A 27,464-nucleotide genomic window follows, 5' to 3' on the forward strand; every position below is an offset into this window, starting at 1 on the left:
TAAAGGATGATAAATCCTGTAGTTAGTCGAAGCATTCACACAGTCTACTGAATACGTAGCTGTTGTGCTTTCTTCCCTCTTGCGAGAGAATAAACGGAAAAAGACAACTTTGAATCTTCTGATGACTTTATTATTGATTTGTGAACAAAAACTCTCTTCTCCCGATTAACCTAGAAATTTTCCACCACAAAACCCTGGATTTTAATAGCTCAGATGTGTTTCAGCAACATTTGTGCTCATGTTCGAAACTTTCTCCATATTCAAAACATGTCCACCATAAATTTGTTCTCTGAGATGTCATAATTTAATGAAAACAATGTCCTACTATTTTAAGTCTGCTGTGCAATACGTTCTGTAGTCTGCTGATATGGTAGACCGTCTGACACACTGGATGAGACAAAGTTTAGCAAAGTGGCTGTGTGCTGGTCTACTTTGGAGGTGGAAAATAGTAACAAGGAGAAAACACTTAGCCTCGATCGATGAGAGCAAATCACTGTCAATACCCGCGAGTACAAATGAGATCCTCGAGCATGCGTGTGTAGAGGCCCCAACAGCTGCGCTTGCATATAATGTAAAAAGTACATTATTTACCTCTGAGATGAAGTAGAGTAAAACGTGCTTCGATATCTAAAGGAGCTGCTTCGATATCTGAAGTACCTGCTTCGATATCTAAAGGAGCTGCTTCGATATCTAAAGGAGCTGCTTCGATATCTGAAGTACCTGCTTCGATATCTGAAGTACCTGCTTCGATATCTAAAGGAGCTGCTTCGATATCTGAAGGAGCTGCTTCGATATCTAAAGGAGCTGCTTCGATATCTAAAGGAGCTGCTTCGATATCTAAAGGAGCTGCTTTGCTATCTAAAGGAGCTGCTTTGCTATCAAAAGGAGCTGCTTCGCTATCTAAAGGAGCTGCTTCGATATCTAAAGGAGCTGCTTCGATATCTAAAGGAGCTGCTTCGATATCTGAAGTACCTGCTTCGATATCTAAAGGAGCTGCTTCGATATCTGAAGGAGCTGCTTCGATATCTAAAGGAGCTGCTTCGATATCTGAAGGAGCTGCTTCGATATCTGAAGGAGCTGCTTCGATATCTGAAGTACCTGCTTCGATATCTAAAGGAGCTGCTTCGATATCTGAAGGAGCTGCTTCGATATCTGAAGTACCTGCTTCGATATCTAAAGGAGCTGCTTCGATATCTGAAGGAGCTGCTTCGATATCTGAAGTACCTGCTTCGATATCTGAAGTACCTGCTTCGATATCTAAAGGAGCTGCTTCGATATCTGAAGTACCTGCTTCGATATCTGAAGTACCTGCTTCGATATCTGAAGTACCTGCTTCGATATCTGAAGTACCTGCTTCGATATCTAAAGGAGCTGCTTCGATATCTAAAGGAGCTGCTTCGATATCTAAAGGAGCTGCTTCGATATCTAAAGGAGCTGCTTCGATATCTGAAGGAGCTGCTTTGCTATCTAAAGGAGCTGCTTCGATATCTGAAGGAGCTGCTTCGATATCTAAAGGAGCTGCTTCGATATCTAAAGGAGCTGCTTCGCTATCTAAAGGAGCTGCTTCGATATCTAAAGGAGCTGCTTCGCTATCTAAAGGAGCTGCTTCGATATCTAAAGGAGCTGCTTCGATATCTAAAGGAGCTGCTTCGATATCTAAAGGAGCTGCTTCGATATCTAAAGGAGCTGCTTCGATATCTGAAGTACCTGCTTCGATATCTAAAGGAGCCGCTTCGATATCTGAAGTACCTGCTTCGATATCTAAAGGAGCTGCTTCGATATCTAAAGGAGCTGCTTCGATATCTAAAGGAGCTGCTTCGATATCTAAAGGAGCTGCTTCGCTATCTAAAGGAGCTGCTTCGATATCTAAAGGAGCTGCTTCGATATCTAAAGGAGCTGCTTCGATATCTGAAGGAGCTGCTTCGATATCTGAAGGAGCTGCTTCGATATCTGAAGGAGCTGCTTCGATATCTGAAGGAGCTGCTTCGATATCTGAAGGAGCTGCTTCGATATCTGAAGGAGCTGCTTCGATATCTGAAGGAGCTGCTTCGATATCTGAAGGAGCTGCTTCGATATCTAAAGGAGCTGCTTCGATATCTGAAGGAGCTGCTTCGATATCTGAAGGAGCTGCTTCGATATCTGAAGGAGCTGCTTCGATATCTGAAGGAGCTGCTTCGATATCTGAAGGAGCTGCTTCGATATCTGAAGGAGCTGCTTCGATATCTAAAGGAGCTGCTTCGATATCTAAAGGAGCTGCTTCGATATCTAAAGGAGCTGCTTCGATATCTGAAGGAGCTGCTTCGATATCTGAAGTACCTGCTTCGATATCTAAAGGAGCTGCTTCGATATCTAAAGGAGCTGCTTCGATATCTGAAGGAGCTGCTTCGATATCTAAAGGAGCTGCTTCGATATCTGAAGGAGCTGCTTCGATATCTAAAGGAGCTGCTTCGATATCTGAAGGAGCTGCTTCGATATCTAAAGGAGCTGCTTCGATATCTGAAGGAGCTGCTTCGATATCTGAAGGAGCTGCTTCGATATCTGAAGGAGCTGCTTCGATATCTGAAGTACCTGCTTCGATATCTGAAGGAGCTGCTTCGATATCTAAAGGAGCTGCTTCGATATCTGAAGGAGCTGCTTCGATATCTGAAGGAGCTGCTTCGATATCTGAAGGAGCTGCTTCGATATCTAAAGGAGCTGCTTCGATATCTAAAGGAGCTGCTTCGATATCTGAAGTACCTGCTTCGATATCTAAAGGAGCTGCTTCGATATCTAAAGGAGCTGCTTCGATATCTGAAGGAGCTGCTTCGATATCTGAAGTACCTGCTTCGATATCTGAAGTACCTGCTTCGATATCTGAAGTACCTGCTTCGATATCTGAAGTACCTGCTTCGATATCTAAAGGAGCTGCTTCGATATCTGAAGTACCTGCTTCGATATCTGAAGTACCTGCTTCGATATCTGAAGTACCTGCTTCGATATCTAAAGGAGCTGCTTCGATATCTAAAGGAGCTGCTTCGATATCTAAAGGAGCTGCTTCGATATCTAAAGGAGCTGCTTCGATATCTGAAGGAGCTGCTTCGATATCTGAAGTACCTGCTTCGATATCTAAAGGAGCTGCTTCGATATCTGAAGGAGCTGCTTCGATATCTGAAGGAGCTGCTTCGATATCTGAAGGAGCTGCTTCGATATCTGAAGGAGCTGCTTCGATATCTGAAGGAGCTGCTTCGATATCTAAAGGAGCTGCTTCGATATCTAAAGGAGCTGCTTCGATATCTAAAGGAGCTTCTTCGATATCTGAAGGAGCTGCTTCGATATCTGAAGGAGCTGCTTCGATATCTGAAGTACCTGCTTCGATATCTAAAGGAGCTGCTTCGATATCTAAAGGAGCTGCTTCGATATCTAAAGGAGCTGCTTCGATATCTAAAGGAGCTGCTTCGATATCTGAAGGAGCTGCTTCGATATCTAAAGGAGCTGCTTCGATATCTGAAGGAGCTGCTTCGATATCTGAAGGAGCTGCTTCGATATCTAAAGGAGCTGCTTCGATATCTGAAGGAGCTGCTTCGATATCTGAAGGAGCTGCTTCGATATCTGAAGGAGCTGCTTCGATATCTGAAGGAGCTGCTTCGATATCTGAAGGAGCTGCTTCGATATCTAAAGGAGCTGCTTCGATATCTAAAGGAGCTGCTTCGATATCTAAAGGAGCTGCTTCGATATCTGAAGGAGCTGCTTCGATATCTGAAGTACCTGCTTCGATATCTAAAGGAGCTGCTTCGATATCTAAAGGAGCTGCTTCGATATCTGAAGGAGCTGCTTCGATATCTAAAGGAGCTGCTTCGATATCTGAAGGAGCTGCTTCGATATCTAAAGGAGCTGCTTCGATATCTGAAGGAGCTGCTTCGATATCTGAAGGAGCTGCTTCGATATCTGAAGGAGCTGCTTCGATATCTGAAGTACCTGCTTCGATATCTGAAGGAGCTGCTTCGATATCTAAAGGAGCTGCTTCGATATCTGAAGGAGCTGCTTCGATATCTGAAGGAGCTGCTTCGATATCTGAAGGAGCTGCTTCGATATCTGAAGGAGCTGCTTCGATATCTAAAGGAGCTGCTTCGATATCTGAAGTACCTGCTTCGATATCTAAAGGAGCTGCTTCGATATCTAAAGGAGCTGCTTCGATATCTGAAGGAGCTGCTTCGATATCTGAAGTACCTGCTTCGATATCTGAAGTACCTGCTTCGATATCTGAAGTACCTGCTTCGATATCTGAAGTACCTGCTTCGATATCTGAAGTACCTGCTTCGATATCTAAAGGAGCTGCTTCGATATCTGAAGTACCTGCTTCGATATCTGAAGTACCTGCTTCGATATCTGAAGTACCTGCTTCGATATCTAAAGGAGCTGCTTCGATATCTAAAGGAGCTGCTTCGATATCTAAAGGAGCTGCTTCGATATCTAAAGGAGCTGCTTCGATATCTGAAGGAGCTGCTTCGATATCTGAAGTACCTGCTTCGATATCTAAAGGAGCTGCTTCGATATCTGAAGGAGCTGCTTCGATATCTGAAGGAGCTGCTTCGATATCTGAAGGAGCTGCTTCGATATCTGAAGGAGCTGCTTCGATATCTAAAGGAGCTGCTTCGATATCTAAAGGAGCTGCTTCGATATCTAAAGGAGCTTCTTCGATATCTGAAGGAGCTGCTTCGATATCTGAAGGAGCTGCTTCGATATCTAAAGGAGCTGCTTCGATATCTAAAGGAGCTGCTTCGATATCTAAAGGAGCTGCTTCGATATCTAAAGGAGCTGCTTCGATATCTAAAGGAGCTGCTTCGATATCTGAAGGAGCTGCTTCGATATCTAAAGGAGCTGCTTCGATATCTGAAGGAGCTGCTTCGATATCTGAAGGAGCTGCTTCGATATCTAAAGGAGCTGCTTCGATATCTGAAGGAGCTGCTTCGATATCTGAAGGAGCTGCTTCGATATCTGAAGTACCTGCTTCGATATCTAAAGGAGCTGCTTCGATATCTAAAGGAGCTGCTTCGATATCTGAAGTACCTGCTTCGATATCTGAAGGAGCTGCTTCGATATCTAAAGGAGCTGCTTCGATATCTAAAGGAGCTGCTTCGATATCTGAAGGAGCTGCTTCGATATCTAAAGGAGCTGCTTCGATATCTAAAGGAGCTGCTTCGATATCTAAAGGAGCTGCTTTGCTATCTAAAGGAGCTGCTTTGCTATCAAAAGGAGCTGCTTCGCTATCTAAAGGAGCTGCTTCGATATCTAAAGGAGCTGCTTCGATATCTAAAGGAGCTGCTTCGATATCTGAAGTACCTGCTTCGATATCTAAAGGAGCTGCTTCGATATCTGAAGGAGCTGCTTCGATATCTAAAGGAGCTGCTTCGATATCTGAAGGAGCTGCTTCGATATCTGAAGGAGCTGCTTCGATATCTGAAGTACCTGCTTCGATATCTAAAGGAGCTGCTTCGATATCTGAAGGAGCTGCTTCGATATCTGAAGTACCTGCTTCGATATCTAAAGGAGCTGCTTCGATATCTGAAGGAGCTGCTTCGATATCTGAAGTACCTGCTTCGATATCTGAAGTACCTGCTTCGATATCTAAAGGAGCTGCTTCGATATCTGAAGTACCTGCTTCGATATCTGAAGTACCTGCTTCGATATCTGAAGTACCTGCTTCGATATCTGAAGTACCTGCTTCGATATCTAAAGGAGCTGCTTCGATATCTAAAGGAGCTGCTTCGATATCTAAAGGAGCTGCTTCGATATCTAAAGGAGCTGCTTCGATATCTGAAGGAGCTGCTTTGCTATCTAAAGGAGCTGCTTCGATATCTGAAGGAGCTGCTTCGATATCTAAAGGAGCTGCTTCGATATCTAAAGGAGCTGCTTCGCTATCTAAAGGAGCTGCTTCGATATCTAAAGGAGCTGCTTCGCTATCTAAAGGAGCTGCTTCGATATCTAAAGGAGCTGCTTCGATATCTAAAGGAGCTGCTTCGATATCTGAAGGAGCTGCTTCGATATCTGAAGGAGCTGCTTCGATATCTGAAGGAGCTGCTTCGATATCTGAAGGAGCTGCTTCGATATCTAAAGGAGCTGCTTCGATATCTAAAGGAGCTGCTTCGATATCTAAAGGAGCTTCTTCGATATCTGAAGGAGCTGCTTCGATATCTGAAGGAGCTGCTTCGATATCTGAAGTACCTGCTTCGATATCTAAAGGAGCTGCTTCGATATCTAAAGGAGCTGCTTCGATATCTGAAGGAGCTGCTTCGATATCTAAAGGAGCTGCTTCGATATCTGAAGGAGCTGCTTCGATATCTGAAGGAGCTGCTTCGATATCTAAAGGAGCTGCTTCGATATCTGAAGGAGCTGCTTCGATATCTAAAGGAGCTGCTTCGATATCTGAAGGAGCTGCTTCGATATCTGAAGGAGCTGCTTCGATATCTGAAGTACCTGCTTCGATATCTAAAGGAGCTGCTTCGATATCTAAAGGAGCTGCTTCGATATCTGAAGTACCTGCTTCGATATCTGAAGGAGCTGCTTCGATATCTAAAGGAGCTGCTTCGATATCTAAAGGAGCTGCTTCGATATCTAAAGGAGCTGCTTCGATATCTAAAGGAGCTTCTTCGATATCTGAAGGAGCTGCTTCGATATCTGAAGGAGCTGCTTCGATATCTGAAGTACCTGCTTCGATATCTAAAGGAGCTGCTTCGATATCTAAAGGAGCTGCTTCGATATCTAAAGGAGCTGCTTCGATATCTAAAGGAGCTGCTTCGATATCTGAAGGAGCTGCTTCGATATCTAAAGGAGCTGCTTCGATATCTGAAGGAGCTGCTTCGATATCTGAAGGAGCTGCTTCGATATCTAAAGGAGCTGCTTCGATATCTGAAGGAGCTGCTTCGATATCTGAAGGAGCTGCTTCGATATCTGAAGGAGCTGCTTCGATATCTGAAGGAGCTGCTTCGATATCTGAAGGAGCTGCTTCGATATCTAAAGGAGCTGCTTCGATATCTAAAGGAGCTGCTTCGATATCTAAAGGAGCTGCTTCGATATCTGAAGGAGCTGCTTCGATATCTGAAGTACCTGCTTCGATATCTAAAGGAGCTGCTTCGATATCTAAAGGAGCTGCTTCGATATCTGAAGGAGCTGCTTCGATATCTAAAGGAGCTGCTTCGATATCTGAAGGAGCTGCTTCGATATCTAAAGGAGCTGCTTCGATATCTGAAGGAGCTGCTTCGATATCTGAAGGAGCTGCTTCGATATCTGAAGGAGCTGCTTCGATATCTGAAGTACCTGCTTCGATATCTGAAGGAGCTGCTTCGATATCTAAAGGAGCTGCTTCGATATCTGAAGGAGCTGCTTCGATATCTGAAGGAGCTGCTTCGATATCTGAAGGAGCTGCTTCGATATCTAAAGGAGCTGCTTCGATATCTAAAGGAGCTGCTTCGATATCTGAAGTACCTGCTTCGATATCTAAAGGAGCTGCTTCGATATCTAAAGGAGCTGCTTCGATATCTGAAGGAGCTGCTTCGATATCTGAAGTACCTGCTTCGATATCTGAAGTACCTGCTTCGATATCTGAAGTACCTGCTTCGATATCTGAAGTACCTGCTTCGATATCTAAAGGAGCTGCTTCGATATCTGAAGTACCTGCTTCGATATCTGAAGTACCTGCTTCGATATCTGAAGTACCTGCTTCGATATCTAAAGGAGCTGCTTCGATATCTAAAGGAGCTGCTTCGATATCTAAAGGAGCTGCTTCGATATCTAAAGGAGCTGCTTCGATATCTGAAGGAGCTGCTTCGATATCTGAAGTACCTGCTTCGATATCTAAAGGAGCTGCTTCGATATCTGAAGGAGCTGCTTCGATATCTGAAGGAGCTGCTTCGATATCTGAAGGAGCTGCTTCGATATCTGAAGGAGCTGCTTCGATATCTAAAGGAGCTGCTTCGATATCTAAAGGAGCTGCTTCGATATCTAAAGGAGCTTCTTCGATATCTGAAGGAGCTGCTTCGATATCTGAAGGAGCTGCTTCGATATCTAAAGGAGCTGCTTCGATATCTAAAGGAGCTGCTTCGATATCTAAAGGAGCTGCTTCGATATCTAAAGGAGCTGCTTCGATATCTAAAGGAGCTGCTTCGATATCTGAAGGAGCTGCTTCGATATCTAAAGGAGCTGCTTCGATATCTGAAGGAGCTGCTTCGATATCTGAAGGAGCTGCTTCGATATCTAAAGGAGCTGCTTCGATATCTGAAGGAGCTGCTTCGATATCTGAAGGAGCTGCTTCGATATCTGAAGTACCTGCTTCGATATCTAAAGGAGCTGCTTCGATATCTAAAGGAGCTGCTTCGATATCTGAAGTACCTGCTTCGATATCTGAAGGAGCTGCTTCGATATCTAAAGGAGCTGCTTCGATATCTAAAGGAGCTGCTTCGATATCTGAAGGAGCTGCTTCGATATCTAAAGGAGCTGCTTCGATATCTAAAGGAGCTGCTTCGATATCTAAAGGAGCTGCTTTGCTATCTAAAGGAGCTGCTTTGCTATCAAAAGGAGCTGCTTCGCTATCTAAAGGAGCTGCTTCGATATCTAAAGGAGCTGCTTCGATATCTAAAGGAGCTGCTTCGATATCTGAAGTACCTGCTTCGATATCTAAAGGAGCTGCTTCGATATCTGAAGGAGCTGCTTCGATATCTAAAGGAGCTGCTTCGATATCTGAAGGAGCTGCTTCGATATCTGAAGGAGCTGCTTCGATATCTGAAGTACCTGCTTCGATATCTAAAGGAGCTGCTTCGATATCTGAAGGAGCTGCTTCGATATCTGAAGTACCTGCTTCGATATCTAAAGGAGCTGCTTCGATATCTGAAGGAGCTGCTTCGATATCTGAAGTACCTGCTTCGATATCTGAAGTACCTGCTTCGATATCTAAAGGAGCTGCTTCGATATCTGAAGTACCTGCTTCGATATCTGAAGTACCTGCTTCGATATCTGAAGTACCTGCTTCGATATCTGAAGTACCTGCTTCGATATCTAAAGGAGCTGCTTCGATATCTAAAGGAGCTGCTTCGATATCTAAAGGAGCTGCTTCGATATCTAAAGGAGCTGCTTCGATATCTGAAGGAGCTGCTTTGCTATCTAAAGGAGCTGCTTCGATATCTGAAGGAGCTGCTTCGATATCTAAAGGAGCTGCTTCGATATCTAAAGGAGCTGCTTCGCTATCTAAAGGAGCTGCTTCGATATCTAAAGGAGCTGCTTCGCTATCTAAAGGAGCTGCTTCGATATCTAAAGGAGCTGCTTCGATATCTAAAGGAGCTGCTTCGATATCTGAAGGAGCTGCTTCGATATCTGAAGGAGCTGCTTCGATATCTGAAGGAGCTGCTTCGATATCTGAAGGAGCTGCTTCGATATCTAAAGGAGCTGCTTCGATATCTAAAGGAGCTGCTTCGATATCTAAAGGAGCTTCTTCGATATCTGAAGGAGCTGCTTCGATATCTGAAGGAGCTGCTTCGATATCTGAAGTACCTGCTTCGATATCTAAAGGAGCTGCTTCGATATCTAAAGGAGCTGCTTCGATATCTAAAGGAGCTGCTTCGATATCTAAAGGAGCTGCTTCGATATCTGAAGGAGCTGCTTCGATATCTAAAGGAGCTGCTTCGATATCTGAAGGAGCTGCTTCGATATCTGAAGGAGCTGCTTCGATATCTAAAGGAGCTGCTTCGATATCTGAAGGAGCTGCTTCGATATCTAAAGGAGCTGCTTCGATATCTGAAGGAGCTGCTTCGATATCTGAAGGAGCTGCTTCGATATCTGAAGTACCTGCTTCGATATCTAAAGGAGCTGCTTCGATATCTAAAGGAGCTGCTTCGATATCTGAAGTACCTGCTTCGATATCTGAAGGAGCTGCTTCGATATCTAAAGGAGCTGCTTCGATATCTAAAGGAGCTGCTTCGATATCTGAAGGAGCTGCTTCGATATCTAAAGGAGCTGCTTCGATATCTAAAGGAGCTGCTTCGATATCTAAAGGAGCTGCTTTGCTATCTAAAGGAGCTGCTTTGCTATCAAAAGGAGCTGCTTCGCTATCTAAAGGAGCTGCTTCGATATCTAAAGGAGCTGCTTCGATATCTAAAGGAGCTGCTTCGATATCTGAAGTACCTGCTTCGATATCTAAAGGAGCTGCTTCGATATCTGAAGGAGCTGCTTCGATATCTAAAGGAGCTGCTTCGATATCTGAAGGAGCTGCTTCGATATCTGAAGGAGCTGCTTCGATATCTGAAGTACCTGCTTCGATATCTAAAGGAGCTGCTTCGATATCTGAAGGAGCTGCTTCGATATCTGAAGTACCTGCTTCGATATCTAAAGGAGCTGCTTCGATATCTGAAGGAGCTGCTTCGATATCTGAAGTACCTGCTTCGATATCTGAAGTACCTGCTTCGATATCTAAAGGAGCTGCTTCGATATCTGAAGTACCTGCTTCGATATCTGAAGTACCTGCTTCGATATCTGAAGTACCTGCTTCGATATCTGAAGTACCTGCTTCGATATCTAAAGGAGCTGCTTCGATATCTAAAGGAGCTGCTTCGATATCTAAAGGAGCTGCTTCGATATCTAAAGGAGCTGCTTCGATATCTGAAGGAGCTGCTTCGCTATCTAAAGGAGCTGCTTCGATATCTGAAGGAGCTGCTTCGATATCTAAAGGAGCTGCTTCGATATCTAAAGGAGCTGCTTCGCTATCTAAAGGAGCTGCTTCGATATCTAAAGGAGCTGCTTCGCTATCTAAAGGAGCTGCTTCGATATCTAAAGGAGCTGCTTCGATATCTAAAGGAGCTGCTTCGATATCTAAAGGAGCTGCTTCGATATCTAAAGGAGCTGCTTCGATATCTGAAGTACCTGCTTCGATATCTAAAGGAGCCGCTTCGATATCTGAAGTACCTGCTTCGATATCTAAAGGAGCTGCTTCGATATCTAAAGGAGCTGCTTCGATATCTAAAGGAGCTGCTTCGATATCTAAAGGAGCTGCTTCGATATCTAAAGGAGCTGCTTCGCTATCTAAAGGAGCTGCTTCGATATCTAAAGGAGCTGCTTCGATATCTAAAGGAGCTGCTTCGATATCTAAAGGAGCTGCTTCGATATCTGAAGGAGCTGCTTCGATATCTGAAGGAGCTGCTTCGATATCTGAAGGAGCTGCTTCGATATCTGAAGGAGCTGCTTCGATATCTGAAGGAGCTGCTTCGATATCTGAAGGAGCTGCTTCGATATCTGAAGGAGCTGCTTCGATATCTAAAGGAGCTGCTTCGATATCTGAAGGAGCTGCTTCGATATCTGAAGGAGCTGCTTCGATATCTGAAGGAGCTGCTTCGATATCTGAAGGAGCTGCTTCGATATCTGAAGGAGCTGCTTCGATATCTGAAGGAGCTGCTTCGATATCTAAAGGAGCTGCTTCGATATCTAAAGGAGCTGCTTCGATATCTAAAGGAGCTGCTTCGATATCTGAAGGAGCTGCTTCGATATCTGAAGTACCTGCTTCGATATCTAAAGGAGCTGCTTCGATATCTAAAGGAGCTGCTTCGATATCTGAAGGAGCTGCTTCGATATCTAAAGGAGCTGCTTCGATATCTGAAGGAGCTGCTTCGATATCTAAAGGAGCTGCTTCGATATCTGAAGGAGCTGCTTCGATATCTAAAGGAGCTGCTTCGATATCTGAAGGAGCTGCTTCGATATCTGAAGGAGCTGCTTCGATATCTGAAGGAGCTGCTTCGATATCTGAAGTACCTGCTTCGATATCTGAAGGAGCTGCTTCGATATCTAAAGGAGCTGCTTCGATATCTGAAGGAGCTGCTTCGATATCTGAAGGAGCTGCTTCGATATCTAAAGGAGCTGCTTCGATATCTAAAGGAGCTGCTTCGATATCTGAAGTACCTGCTTCGATATCTAAAGGAGCTGCTTCGATATCTAAAGGAGCTGCTTCGATATCTGAAGGAGCTGCTTCGATATCTGAAGTACCTGCTTCGATATCTGAAGTACCTGCTTCGATATCTGAAGTACCTGCTTCGATATCTGAAGTACCTGCTTCGATATCTAAAGGAGCTGCTTCGATATCTGAAGTACCTGCTTCGATATCTGAAGTACCTGCTTCGATATCTGAAGTACCTGCTTCGATATCTAAAGGAGCTGCTTCGATATCTAAAGGAGCTGCTTCGATATCTAAAGGAGCTGCTTCGATATCTAAAGGAGCTGCTTCGATATCTGAAGGAGCTGCTTCGATATCTGAAGTACCTGCTTCGATATCTAAAGGAGCTGCTTCGATATCTGAAGGAGCTGCTTCGATATCTGAAGGAGCTGCTTCGATATCTGAAGGAGCTGCTTCGATATCTGAAGGAGCTGCTTCGATATCTAAAGGAGCTGCTTCGATATCTAAAGGAGCTGCTTCGATATCTAAAGGAGCTTCTTCGATATCTGAAGGAGCTGCTTCGATATCTGAAGGAGCTGCTTCGATATCTGAAGTACCTGCTTCGATATCTAAAGGAGCTGCTTCGATATCTAAAGGAGCTGCTTCGATATCTAAAGGAGCTGCTTCGATATCTAAAGGAGCTGCTTCGATATCTGAAGGAGCTGCTTCGATATCTAAAGGAGCTGCTTCGATATCTGAAGGAGCTGCTTCGATATCTGAAGGAGCTGCTTCGATATCTAAAGGAGCTGCTTCGATATCTGAAGGAGCTGCTTCGATATCTGAAGGAGCTGCTTCGATATCTGAAGGAGCTGCTTCGATATCTGAAGGAGCTGCTTCGATATCTGAAGGAGCTGCTTCGATATCTAAAGGAGCTGCTTCGATATCTAAAGGAGCTGCTTCGATATCTAAAGGAGCTGCTTCGATATCTGAAGGAGCTGCTTCGATATCTGAAGTACCTGCTTCGATATCTAAAGGAGCTGCTTCGATATCTAAAGGAGCTGCTTCGATATCTGAAGGAGCTGCTTCGATATCTAAAGGAGCTGCTTCGATATCTGAAGGAGCTGCTTCGATATCTAAAGGAGCTGCTTCGATATCTGAAGGAGCTGCTTCGATATCTGAAGGAGCTGCTTCGATATCTGAAGGAGCTGCTTCGATATCTGAAGTACCTGCTTCGATATCTGAAGGAGCTGCTTCGATATCTAAAGGAGCTGCTTCGATATCTGAAGGAGCTGCTTCGATATCTGAAGGAGCTGCTTCGATATCTGAAGGAGCTGCTTCGATATCTAAAGGAGCTGCTTCGATATCTAAAGGAGCTGCTTCGATATCTGAAGTACCTGCTTCGATATCTAAAGGAGCTGCTTCGATATCTAAAGGAGCTGCTTCGATATCTGAAGGAGCTGCTTCGATATCTGAAGTACCTGCTTCGATATCTGAAGTACCTGCTTCGATATCTGAAGTACCTGCTTCGATATCTGAAGTACCTGCTTCGATATCTAAAGGAGCTGCTTCGATATCTGAAGTACCTGCTTCGATATCTGAAGTACCTGCTTCGATATCTGAAGTACCTGCTTCGATATCTAAAGGAGCTGCTTCGATATCTAAAGGAGCTGCTTCGATATCTAAAGGAGCTGCTTCGATATCTAAAGGAGCTGCTTCGATATCTGAAGGAGCTGCTTCGATATCTGAAGTACCTGCTTCGATATCTAAAGGAGCTGCTTCGATATCTGAAGGAGCTGCTTCGATATCTGAAGGAGCTGCTTCGATATCTGAAGGAGCTGCTTCGATATCTGAAGGAGCTGCTTCGATATCTAAAGGAGCTGCTTCGATATCTAAAGGAGCTGCTTCGATATCTAAAGGAGCTTCTTCGATATCTGAAGGAGCTGCTTCGATATCTGAAGGAGCTGCTTCGATATCTGAAGTACCTGCTTCGATATCTAAAGGAGCTGCTTCGATATCTAAAGGAGCTGCTTCGATATCTAAAGGAGCTGCTTCGATATCTAAAGGAGCTGCTTCGATATCTGAAGGAGCTGCTTCGATATCTAAAGGAGCTGCTTCGATATCTGAAGGAGCTGCTTCGATATCTGAAGGAGCTGCTTCGATATCTAAAGGAGCTGCTTCGATATCTGAAGGAGCTGCTTCGATATCTGAAGGAGCTGCTTCGATATCTGAAGTACCTGCTTCGATATCTAAAGGAGCTGCTTCGATATCTAAAGGAGCTGCTTCGATATCTGAAGTACCTGCTTCGATATCTGAAGGAGCTGCTTCGATATCTAAAGGAGCTGCTTCGATATCTAAAGGAGCTGCTTCGATATCTAAAGGAGCTGCTTCGATATCTAAAGGAGCTGCTTCGATATCTGAAGTACCTGCTTCGATATCTGAAGGAGCTGCTTCGATATCTAAAGGAGCTGCTTCGATATCTGAAGTACCTGTTTCGATATCTAAAGGAGCTGCTTCGATATCTGAAGGAGCTGCTTCGATATCTGAAGGAGCTGCTTCGATATCTGAAGGAGCTGCTTCGATATCTGAAGGAGCTGCTTCGATATCTGAAGGAGCTGCTTCGATATCTGAAGGAGCTGCTTCGATATCTAAAGGAGCTGCTTCGATATCTAAAGGAGCTGCTTCGATATCTAAAGGAGCTGCTTCGATATCTAAAGGAGCTGCTTCGATATCTGAAGGAGCTGCTTCGATATCTGAAGTACCTGCTTCGATATCTAAAGGAGCTGCTTCGATATCTAAAGGAGCTGCTTCGATATCTAAAGGAGCTGCTTCGCTATCTAAAGGAGCTGCTTCGATATCTAAAGGAGCTGCTTCGATATCTAAAGGAGCTGCTTCGATATCTAAAGGAGCTGCTTCGATATCTAAAGGAGCTGCTTCGATATCTAAAGGAGCTGCTTCGATATCTGAAGGAGCTGCTTCGATATCTGAAGGAGCTGCTTCGATATCTGAAGTACCTGCTTCGATATCTAAAGGAGCTGCTTCGATATCTAAAGGAGCTGCTTCGATATCTAAAGGAGCTGCTTCGATATCTAAAGGAGCTGCTTCGATATCTGAAGGAGCTGCTTCGATATCTAAAGGAGCTGCTTCGATATCTGAAGGAGCTGCTTCGATATCTGAAGTACCTGCTTCGATATCTAAAGTACCTGCTTCGATATCTAAAGGAGCTGCTTCGATATCTAAAGGAGCTGCTTCGATATCTAAAGGAGCTGCTTCGATATCTAAAGGAGCTGCTTCGATATCTGAAGTACCTGCTTCGATATCTGAAGGAGCTGCTTCGATATCTAAAGGAGCTGCTTCGATATCTGAAGTACCTGCTTCGATATCTAAAGGAGCTGCTTCGATATCTGAAGGAGCTGCTTCGATATCTGAAGTACCTGCTTCGATATCTGAAGGAGCTGCTTCGATATCTGAAGGAGCTGCTTCGATATCTGAAGGAGCTGCTTCGATATCTGAAGGAGCTGCTTCGATATCTGAAGGAGCTGCTTCGATATCTAAAGGAGCTGCTTCGATATCTAAAGGAGCTGCTTCGCTATCTAAAGGAGCTGCTTCGATATCTAAAGGAGCTGCTTCGATATCTGAAGGAGCTGCTTCGATATCTAAAGGAGCTGCTTCGATATCTGAAGGAGCTGCTTCGATATCTGAAGGAGCTGCTTCGATATCTGAAGGAGCTGCTTCGATATCTGAAGGAGCTGCTTCGATATCTGAAGGAGCTGCTTCGATATCTGAAGGAGCTGCTTCGATATCTAAAGGAGCTGCTTCGCTATCTAAAGGAGCTGCTTCGCTATCTAAAGGAGCTGCTTCGATATCTAAAGGAGCTGCTTCGATATCTAAAGGAGCTGCTTCGCTATCTAAAGGAGCTGCTTCGATATCTAAAGGAGCTGCTTCGATATCTAAAGGAGCTGCTTCGATATCTAAAGGAGCTGCTTTGCTATCTAGAGGTGCTTCGAGTGCAGCAAAGTCTTTACAATATGGAAGGAATCAACTATTATACCAGTGAAGCAAAGAAAATGTACCCAAAGTGTGACATTGACGAGCGCTGAAAAGAAGAGACTATTTTAACTTACTCGCGGATAATAACATGCTTTTGTAGTTGGAAGAAGACTGAACCCTGAACAGCTCAGCTGCTGTTACCACATAGAGGATAACCTCTGGTGACCATGATGTGCACTGCCATACATCACATCAATACAGCATCATAGAAAGCGGAGCGTCTGTAAATAGGAGTAAATTGATGAATACCTTCATATAGGTATACCGTCATACTGTAACAGGGCTCAAGCGAAGTTTCTAGCAACACGTCTCTGTCTGATCGGTCCCTCAGTGTGTTCTTTTACTTTGTTTCTTGTTTCATGTCTTACGTTTGTGTTTCATGCTGCATTACTGCATTAAGAATTTCCTCTTGTGGGACAATAAAGATCTGAACTGAACTCTATCACTCTGCTCAGCTCTCTCTCTGTGATGGACTTCTTTTGTGCCTCTTTTTTCTCTCTACATTCTCTAGACAGAGGCTCATTGACTTGTCTCATGCTAGATCTGGGGTCGGTAACCTGTGGCTCCGGAGCCGCATGCGGCTCTTCAGCCCCTCTGTTACACTAATACGTTTTCGCTTTAAACGATCTCTGTCCACACGGCGTTTCAGCTTCGTTTTCTAAATGCTGTGGTGTTTATTATAAATACATGTTGTCACATAGATGTTATGCGAAGCTGTACATGTGGGGACTTAGGACCCAGGGGAATGGGGGCGAAGCAGGGCGACCTGGGAAGGGGTCTAGACTGTGGGGTAATGGACCGGAGCAGCTATGGAATAAAGAGTTGAGTTAAGAGCAGTCTGTTCTCACGTTTATTTCTAAACACGACAGCCGCTGGACACGCTGCTCGCTAATCGCTCCAATAACAGCTGCTTCCTCCGTAATAATGCAGACTTTAACTGGACAACAGCTGCTAGTAAAGACAACAAGGTCAGAAACACCTGACCTTAAATAAAAATGTTTTAATATTTTGTCACCTAAAATGTGCGTCACATCCTATTACGCCTGTCAAGAGCCTTTCCCTGCAGGTGGCTCATCATGATCTGCAGACCCTGCCCTCGGTAAACTACCAATGGATAAATCCAAAAAAAGAAAAGTCACGGAGGAAAATAGAGTTTAATTCTGCGTGGACGTCTTCATTTGCTTTCACTGCCAACGATGCTGGCTTACCTGTATGCTTGATATGTGCAAAAAATGTGATGTTGAAAGATACTTCCAGAAGAAACACAGCATTTGCTGAAAAGTGTCACGCTGGAGATGAGCGACAAAGAGTGATTTCTCAACTGCTGCAGCAAACTCTCCTCTTCATAAGAGTTTGATATTGTTATAACAGGTAGAATTGCAATAAAATGTCAAGAATTGTCTTTAATCTTGTTCTATATTTTCATAAATACAACAAACTATAGTTTTTGTATAAATAATATAACTATATATAAAACTTTATAAGCTGTGATATCAAATAGCTTTTGCAGCTCCAGACGAATTGTATTTGGTGGAAAATAGGGCAAAGTGGCTCTTTGGATAGTAAAGGTGGCCGACCCCTGCTCTAGATGGATACTATGCATAGCAACAATGGGACCACAAGTGTCATGGTAATAATTATAAAGCATCTTTACCTGATAATACAATAATTGATTCATAAACTAGTAGATTAATATACTGAGTATTTCATTAATTGATATTAAATGGGAAATGAAAGAATTATAAAATAATTGATTAATCAACATATTAATCCGTGAACAAATGGATCGAATTCAAAAGAGATTGATAATTAATACCTCATAAATCTGCCAATAAATACATAATTTAAATGTAGATTATGTATTATGTAATTCCACCCTTACAAGTGATCTTAAACATTTACACAAATCCTCTCAGAACAGATGCCTGGTCGATATGGAGAATTACATCTCTGACTCATTCAGTCAATGTCCTCTCACGCATTTGGGCTGCTGAATAATAGTTTACAATCTGACACGAACCCTTCATTAACAAAAGGCATGTCTTCTCAATATCGCCCGTCATTGTAGGTTAGTTCTGTTTTTTTATTATTGTAATTCGCTCCGCTCTATTCCTAAAACACCGGCACAAAGTGTGTTGTCATGGCAACACATCACCTGTCGACTTAAAACGCATTAGATTCAGGCAACGGGTACGTTGGTGTCTAGTGATTGGTTAGCAAAAATCAAACCCCCCACCCCCCATGGAAATTGAATAGAGTGGAGGCTGATATCTGGCAAACCTGGAACGGCACCGGGCCACCAAGCATTTGCTAGCGGACCGCTAGTAAATGGCAAATATGTTAATCTAAAAAACATTATAAGAGGTCATCAGTGTCATCATCAACCGGCAGAGATTGGGACTTGAGTCTGCGACACACAGTGACTTGAGACTTGACTTGAGACTCAAAAGAATTGACATGGACTTGAGATTTGAGACTCATGAACAATCATTCATCATTACATAATGTTCTGCTCTCTCTCTCTCTCTCTCACATTCAAATTCAATTTGCTTTATTGGCATGGTATTGCCAAAGCATCAAAAAATTAAACATACAATAATATCAATACACAATAACAGTAATACACAAAAACATTAATACACAATAACATTAATATAACATCTAGATTATATATATATATATATATATATATATATATATATATATATATAATAATCAAAGTGTGTGTGTGCAGGTCACTCACTGTCCCTCAGGTTGTGGCATGTTAATATGTATTGGGCAGCAAGCTATGTCCTATCTCCTTCTTCTAGGAGGATTTTTAATTTTGAGATGTCACTAAATTTTTCAAAATCTGAGATTACAGAGTGAATTTTTTTTAAGTAAATGTTCCTAATTTTATTGAATGTTTCGCATTTTAGGAGGACGTGCATCTCTGTCTCAGCCTCACCGGTCCCACAGTGACCACATGTTCTGTTCTCTCTTAACGTTACATACATTTAATACGTACATAGTTACGTACATTTAATACGTACATAGTTTACAGCCTTAGAAACTGATAATAGCTGTGGCGCCATCATGTGGTTATAAGGTGGTATTTCAGCTGCAGGACAATAGTGAAGGCCCAGGTATAAAATGCACGGCCCGCCACTGTGATTTACCCTGTTTTACTGGTGAGATCTTATGGCAAAGGTCTCCTTTATACCACACCAAGATCCCCCCCCGATGTTCTGCCCTTGCATATGTTTTTAAATTTGATAGAGGGCACCATGACTTCATTATATCCTGGAGGACAGTGAGTGAGTAGATCATTTTGACACCATGTTTCTGTTAACACAATTATATCAACGTCTTTGATAGATTTCATGAATTCACGGTTTCCACTTTTCAGTTCAAAAGTTGAGGAGTGGAGAACCTGAATATTCCAGCAGCTTATATGAAATGAACGCATTTAAAAACAATCAAAATTAACCTGTATAGTGAGACAAATATAAAAAACACCTACAACTATCTATACGTTTACAATACCGACAATAATAATAAGAAGAATAAGGTAATACAGAACGTGTTTTGAGTTCCATAAATATAGCAATGCAGTACAACAGGTTTTTGACCGCAGTGAAAATGTAGTTTTTGAAAAGCTTAACGCCAACAAATATAGATTGAAGCAGAATATTTTGTTTGATAAAAATCGAACAAAATATGAAAAGAGATTTTCTACTAGAAGCTAACCCTAACACTATATGGATACTCAGCCTGAGTTAACAATAATAATAATTAGAATGTCAACTTTATGAATGACGCTGAAAGCTTCAAACTCTTTGGTACAGCCCTACGAGGCACTGAGTCTTTTACTTGCAATGATTTTAAAACTTCTCATTGCCTGGACTTTTTATGACTACTTGGCTTAATCCTAATTATACTGTCCCCTTAACTGCAGCTACCCAGTTAACTTTCCTCATTTTCATCCCTCCCAGTATTTGGGTCAAATTGGTGCTGCTGTCATCCATAGAAATAGTTTTCAGTGCTCTTTCTTGTCTTTGGCCCTTTTGACTTTTTACTGGTCTAGTTCCTCTGCTTGGTATACTTTTAAATAGACCTTCTGAACAAAATGGTTTCCTCTGTATTGCTTTACTCAAATATGAGAGTACTCATCTATGGTGATGTTAATACCATGTATGTTGTTTTAACCCTCTGCCCCATGAGTTCCTGGATCTTATCAAGTCTATCTTATTAGATCTTTCAGTCTAAACCAAATTGTTAAAGGTGCCACACATTCCAAAGGCTATACCTGAGACCTGGTCCTCACTAGTGGTTTTCTCCCCTTAAATGTGAACCTTGTTGACTTCTACATCTCAGACCATAAACTGTTGTACCACTGTCCTGTCACGTGTTCTTAATGCTGATTCTGCCAGGAAATTCTGTGAATCATTCTCCAGTAGCTTAACCACAAAATGTTTATAACAGTGCTCTGATGCCTTGGCTAAGTCTTTCATTAATATCTGCCTCTCTATGCTTGACCATATCGCTCCTTTCAAAATGTGAAAGAAAAAACATATTCCTTCTCCAAGGCACAATTTGCACACTCGGGCCCTGAAGAGTCAATACAGGAAAGCTCAAGGTTTAAGGAAGGCTAAGAGGTTTCAACTCTCCTTTGACAACCTTAGAAGTCACAATGCCAACTATCAGACTGCAGTTAAAGAGGAAAGATCATCTATTTGTTTTAGTTTTATTTCAAGGCATTGATTCTGTTGTGAATGGCTCCTCCACCTCTAACACTGAACCAAGCCCTGAACTAGCGGAGGACTTCCTGGATTATTTTGTTAAAAAGGTAGAGGGTATTAGGACTCTCACACTGTGCAGTGCTGACTCATTATTAGCCAATTTCCTTCTGAGTCCTAGAAACCAATGTTTCAAATGGTTAAATCTTCTTCCCAGCTCATTATTATTCCCTCTGAGCTTTTAAAAGACGTACACTGCCCGCTGCCAGTCTCTGCATCTTATCCAGTGTTAGTTGCTCATTGGCCATTGGTAATTTCCTTCTTATTTTAAACATGCAAATATGGTCCTCGTGTGTGAGCTAAACCAAATGTGTGTTAAAAATGTGTGTATGTTTAACATGGTAAAGATGGCATTGCAAAATCCATGACGTGGCTGGATGTAACGCCGGCGACGGTGATGAAACCGCCTCACAGGTTTCAATGGATAGTGGTTTTATCTGGACCCTGGTCCTGCTGACACCCACTTGTCTCTTGAGATGCTGCTGGACTATGGGACTGAACTTTCTTGCATGGCTGCTCTGCACACGGCAGCTGCCTATTTACCAGATCTAAAAGATGACTATTGACTGTCAGATGGACATAAATAGAGAGACCCATGCTTGGCCTGCAGCTGTTCTTTCTCTGGCTTATGGATACTAAATTTGTCCCTGGAGTATATCTACCTGTCAGAAAAGGTGGGAGACTCTGGACATTGTGTGTAAAATAGAAGGTGAAGTTAATACCCTTTTTTACATTATTTTGTTGTTTCTACTTTTTAAACCCCAATGTTACGCAACACCTTGCTTAGTTTCCTTTGAATATTTGATTTATCTTTTAAATTCTTAATAACAATGATTTAGGCTTATATTTGAAGTGTAATTCGACAAATATTGTGTGAGTCTTTACTACATGAACACATCTATAAAGAGAGGAATGCCAAGGCATGGTTAGTGTGTGGCATCATTGTCTTTCTTTCTTTTTGAATATCACATCTGCAAACTTTCACATTCACTTTTTATGGAAGCACATAGTATTGCATACCATGGCCTTCGTCTTATACTACTCTACCTCGCTTACTCATGAATGGGCTTCATGTCGAGGAACGTGAACCAAATTTGAGCTGACCTTTTTGCAGCTTAATGTCGGCAGCGTTTCTACAAGAAACAATGCAGATGCCAACGGGATTGATAGCAGTTGGATAGGGGAAGTCTTTAATTCTAGATCTGATTCTAAAACTAGAGACACAGCAATACTTATCAACAGAGACATTCCCTTTGAAGGTACAACTGGTAGATGTATCATTTATTTTACAAACCTGGGACTCTGACAAAAATCTACATTGTCAACTGGGATGATGGAGCTTTTATCTATTCCTCGTTCTCCAGCCTACCAAATGTAGACAGCCACTCATTTATCATTATAATTGTACTTTAAGTCCTGAACTGGATTGCTCCTCAACCAGACCAGCTCAACCATTAAAAGTGGCCACTTCCATAAGCAGTTTGACTGCACAGTTATTCCTGTGTGACCCCTCAGCGGCGTGCAGCCTACTCTATGTCGACATAAATGATATGCCTTGTTAGGAGCACACACTGTCACACACACGCGCGTGTGTGTGCGCGCACACACACACACACACACACACACACACACACACACACACACACAGGTCATTGTTACTGGTTCCTAATTACTCCTGTATTGCTTTCATTTTTCATGCAGTTCTGTTGAACAGAGCATCTCTTGAAGTTTTCATGGCACAGAAGCGAAAGTATGATCAGTAACCAGAGTCTGTATCAGTGGTTTACAAAAAGCCTCAGTATAATATTATTATGACCGTATGATATGATAATAACAAGCGCTTCACTAAAAGTATGCTCTGTGTGGGAAACACATCCCCTCAAACACATAAGTATGATAAGAACAGCTGATTCCAGGTGCACTAGCACCACTAGTTCCACTCTGATGGCAGCTTCCACAATCACTGCTCCTCCTGCTGGACGGATCAAATGTTGCAACTGGTTTCCATACAAGGGGCATCGGGACATTACAAGTTTACACACATACCACTGTAGATGAATGGATGCTGTGTCTGGGCTAGCATGTGTTACTTTTCTGTCTCCATTGCAGCGCTACGATTCAGCAAACATTTACCACACAATGTGAAACTGAAATCAATAAGAATGTATCTGACTGATCTCACACAGAGTCATAGATAATATGATTGTTGTCATCACACAGTGAGGGAAGATATTAGAAGTGACTGACTGTGGATAAACTAATGTTGGGAAAAATCTAAATGACTAATTAGTATGCGTTTGATAATTAGTGAATGTTATACATTTAACAGAGGCTCATGTCCTCTGTAGTGTTTAAGGCCTGTGTCCTTGTGTGAACTATCTGGGACACCAGGCATCTTCAGCAGATGTTTAGTCTATTAAGAAGCAGTTGATTGCCGAAAGAACACTTCAGCTGTTTGTCCTGAATAAGAATGATAATAAACTTGTAGAAAGCATCAATACTTACGCAGGGCTGATTTACGACCATGATTTATGAGAAAGTGACCTTTGTACTAGAACGAATTGTTAAAGTGTCCAGATACGTAGACGCCTGTGTGAAACGCAAAATGTGTGTGTGTTACCCTGTGCCAGCCCACTGCATGTTGTTTACTTCGTATAAATACCAGAGACTCGGAGAAAGATCTTCGAGCGGTCTTGATGTACATTCTGTATGTGAATCAACCCTGTCTCTTTCTTTGCAAAGAATAAATGTCCATTGATGAATGATTTTTACACCAGTCTCGAGTGAATTTTTCTAACAACTAACAACAACTAAAAGGTTCATTACACAGCCCAGCTTCTAATAACACAAGGATGGAAAGCTAGTGGAGCATCTGCACAGGCTACAAACATGACAAGCACACAGACAGGAACACCAGCAGCAGCAACCACACCGACACAGTGTTGTGTTTGTTCAAATGTCATCGTAATACTGTACATCTAATAGATTCAAAACGTACAGAGACAAATAATTCATAAATAAGACGATCGCATTCCGCCGGTAGAAATGGATCCTGTGTTTATAAACAGGACACAGTTTGTTAACAGACTACAGAGAGAAACACCTCTACAGTGGTGATTACTGTGTGTATTTATTAGTTATTAGTATTATTAGTTACTATTATTAAGTACAGTGATTATGTGAACACACACAAACTTATCAAAAGTCTCTCCAGCTGTTAAAGCCGACTGACAGCTGATCAGCTGTGATCAGCTGATCCTCCGTCATCAGAAACAGACGTCGCTTCACGTGACACAACTGAGGAAAGGACGTCTCGTGTCTCTTAAAACATATTTCCTCGTTCCTCTCTCCTCGTATGGTTTCCTCCATGCATCCCTGGTGGGAGGGACTAAGACGCAAGGAAAGGACCCAAGTGAGGGAAACGGGGATGCAATTAAGAGACTTGGGATGTACCCGATATACTCCGCGCAAAGTGTTAAAGTTAAAGTGTTAAAGTTAAGTTTAAGTATTTAAGTGATCATCTTTGAAGATTCATGTGTTTTCATATGGACTCATTTTCCCTCTCGGTGTTGACAGACCAATAAATCCGTCAGTAACAAGAACTATGGAGTCTTGTATTTCCTGGAGAAGAGAGTTACTGCTCTGTTAATTTGTCTATCGTGTCGTTTTCATGATATGGGTAATATTGTTCCCTTTGATATGAATAATATTTGAATGGCCCGTGCTCTTGAGTGTGTGGCGGAATGCGTGTTTTAGCTGAATTTATTTTGATTATATGCATTGTTCGTTAATGCCGCCGCATCCCGTCATGCGGGTATTCATGTATCTGCACTCATAGTGTGTTTGTAGGTGTTGAGCTTCATTTTTAGGAGTGCAGGCCCAGGTATAACATGCACGGCCGCCACTGACATCTATCATTATTATACAATCGTAATGTCGTGTTAATTTTGTGTCGTATTCATATTAATAATATTGTGTACTTTATTATTTTGATGCTTTTTTGGCAACATAGTTGGGTTATTTTAAATGTTCACATTCATTTGAATGGAATAGATGACAGATAGATGGATGGATAGATTACCTGTCATTAATGAGTAGTAGTTGGGGTATGATAAACTCGGGAAGTCCGGAGTCAAGTAGTCCACCTTCACCCCATTGCCCACGAGCTCGCGGAATCCGGGTAGAGCGTGCAGGTCGTCCATGTAGTCATAACGGAAGCCATCGATGAGGAACACGAGCAACGGACGGGCAGCGAGACACTGCTGTCCGGCTCCGAACAGCAGCAGCAGCGGCGGGAGGAGCCGCAGGCAGAGAGCGGGTGTGTGTCTCGGGGACATGCTGTGCTGTGACCCGGCTTTACCCTGGAACTGATCTGTGTGGGGATCATGTGGTGGACACCCTGCGGTGGGCGGGGCTACAGGCTGGCCGCAGCCAGGAAGCTACTGTAGTTGCCTCGTGCTCTCTATTAATAAAACCCCAACCGAAGCGCTGTGGAGGCCGCTCTAGCACTGCTGCCCCAAGCTGTGAGCTGAGACAGCCGCAGACTAGACTATATACTATGGAAGCCCATTTCTGCAAGAAAAAAAAAGGTCATAAAAAAAACAAAAACAATTCTAATTATTTATTTTTTTGCTGGCGGAAATGGGCTTCCATAATATACAGTATGGAACTACACTATATACAGTCTATGAGACTACAATATATAATCTATGAGACTACACAATATACAGTCTATGAGGCTACACTATATACAGTCTATGAGACTACAATATACAGTGCCTTGCATAAGTATTCACCCCCCTTGGATGTTTCATCCTTTTCTTGCTTTTATACATGAAATCATGGTCAATATAATTTGGCTTTTTTGACAAGAATTTGCAAAAAAACCTCTTTAATATCAAAGTGAAAACAGATTTTTACAAAATAATGTCGATTAATTAAAAATATATAAGGTAAAGTAAATGATTGCATAAGTATTCACCCCCTTCAGGTCAGTATTTAGTAAATGCACCTTTGGCTGCAATCACAGCACTGAGTGTGTGTGGATGTGTCTCACTCAGGCTGGCACATCTGGACACTAAGATGTTTCTCTATTCTTCTTCAAAACAGCTCAAGCTCTGTCAGGTTGCTCAGGGATCGGGCGTGAACAGCTCTTCTCAAGTCCAGCCACAGATTCTGGATTGGATTGAGGTCTGGGCTTTGACTTGGCCACTCCAGAACATTCACCTTGTTGTCTTTGAACCATTCTGTGGAGCTTTTGCTGTATGCTTGGGGTCGTTGTCTTGCTGGAGAATAAATCTTCTCCCAAGTCGTAGTTCTCTTGCAGACGGAGTCAGATTATCCTCCAGGATTTGGTGATATTTTTCTGCATTCATGTTCCCCTCTACCTTTACAAGCCTTCCAGGGCCTGCTGCTGAGAAGCATCCCCAGAGCATGATGCTGCCACCACCATGCTTCACGGTGGACATGGTGTGTTTGTGGTGATGTGCAGTGTTTGGTGTTCACCAAACATAGCGTCTAGTCTGATGGCCAAAAAGCTCAATTTTTGTCTCATCAGACTAAAGAACCTTCTTCCAGTTGACCTTGGAGTCTCACACATTCCTTTGGGCGGATTCTTTCTACAGTGTCTTTCACTTTGCCACTCTCCCATACAGCTTCGACTGGTGAAGAACCCGGGCAACAGTTGCTGTATGTACAGTCTCTCCCATCTGAGTCACTGAAGCTTTGAACTCCTTCAGAGTGGTCCTAGGTGTCTTGGTGACCTCCCTCATCAGTCCTCTTCTTGCCCAGTCACTCAGTTTGTGAGGACGGCCAGCTCTAGGAGATTTAAACAAGCGCCATACTCCTTCCATGTCTTAATGATGGACTGAACTGAACTCTGTGGGAGGTCCAGTGAGTTGGAAATCTTTTTGTAGCCATCTCCTGACTTGTACTTCTCAATGATATTTTCTCTGAGTTGCTTGGAGTGTTATTTTGTCTTCATGTTGCAATTGTAGCAGGAATACTGATGAACCAGAGACTGGAGCTCCCAGACAGGTGTGTTTATACTACAATCACTTGACACACATCAACTGCTCTCAGGTCATCTCCATCTCACTACTTGTGACACTGCTGGCATCAACTAGCTGGACTTCTGTTGAATTAGGTCAGTCACTTTAAAGGGGCTGAATATTTATGCAAACACTTATTTTACACGATATATTTTTAATTAATTGACAGTTTGTAAAAATCTGATTTCACTTTGACATGAAAGAAGCTTTTTTTTGCTAATTCTTGACAAAAAAGCCAAATTATACTGACCATGATTTCATGTATAAAAGCAACAAAAGGGGAAAACATCCAAGGGGGGTGAATACTTATGCAAGGCACTGTATAGTCTATGAGACTCAGTGGCGGGCCGTGCATTTTATACCTGGGCCTTCACTGCTGTCCTGCAGCTGAAACACAGCTACGGTTATTATTTGTTTCATGTAAAAATGAAGCCAACACCTATCTGCAGAGAATACGCCGGGAGTGCGTCTCCTCTCTGCTCTGACTGCAGCTGGGACTGCTGCGCGAGTTACCGCCTGTGAGTGCTTTGGGGCGGCGGAGGGGCAGCACCTGCTGCTCGTTCATGACAGTAACTGTAGAACGGTAGTCCTTTAACGTCACAAAATTCTCCAATAACACCAGGACAAGTCGCTGGATTTGTCACTAGTAGCTTTTGACAAAAAAAGTCTCCATGAGGGTTTAGAAAGTCGCCAAATTTAGCGAGA

At 42.8% G+C, this 27,464-nt stretch overlaps 1 protein-coding gene across 4 annotated transcripts in view; it reads right to left on the reverse strand.

Moving 5' to 3' along the window:
- The window catches only part of enpp6 (ectonucleotide pyrophosphatase/phosphodiesterase 6), a 40,035-nt gene extending 14,191 nt beyond the window's left edge, over positions 1–25,844 (reverse strand). For 2 of the 4 annotated variants that reach the window (XM_076092066.1, XM_076092065.1), the window contains exon 1: positions 24,791–25,844. In XM_076092066.1, coding sequence (XP_075948181.1) covers positions 24,791–25,046 — 256 coding nt within the window. In that variant the 5' untranslated portion in view covers positions 25,047–25,844. The remainder of the gene's footprint in view (positions 1–24,790) is intronic. The other 2 variants (XM_076092064.1, XM_076092067.1) reach the window with 2 other exon arrangements.
- Between the last annotated feature and the right edge of the window lie 1,620 nt (positions 25,845–27,464).

Source organism: Anarhichas minor, unplaced genomic scaffold (assembly GCF_050575085.1).
Source record: "Anarhichas minor isolate MPS153535 unplaced genomic scaffold, ASM5057508v1 ptg000015l, whole genome shotgun sequence".
Classification (NCBI taxonomy): domain Eukaryota; kingdom Metazoa; phylum Chordata; class Actinopteri; order Perciformes; family Anarhichadidae; genus Anarhichas; species Anarhichas minor.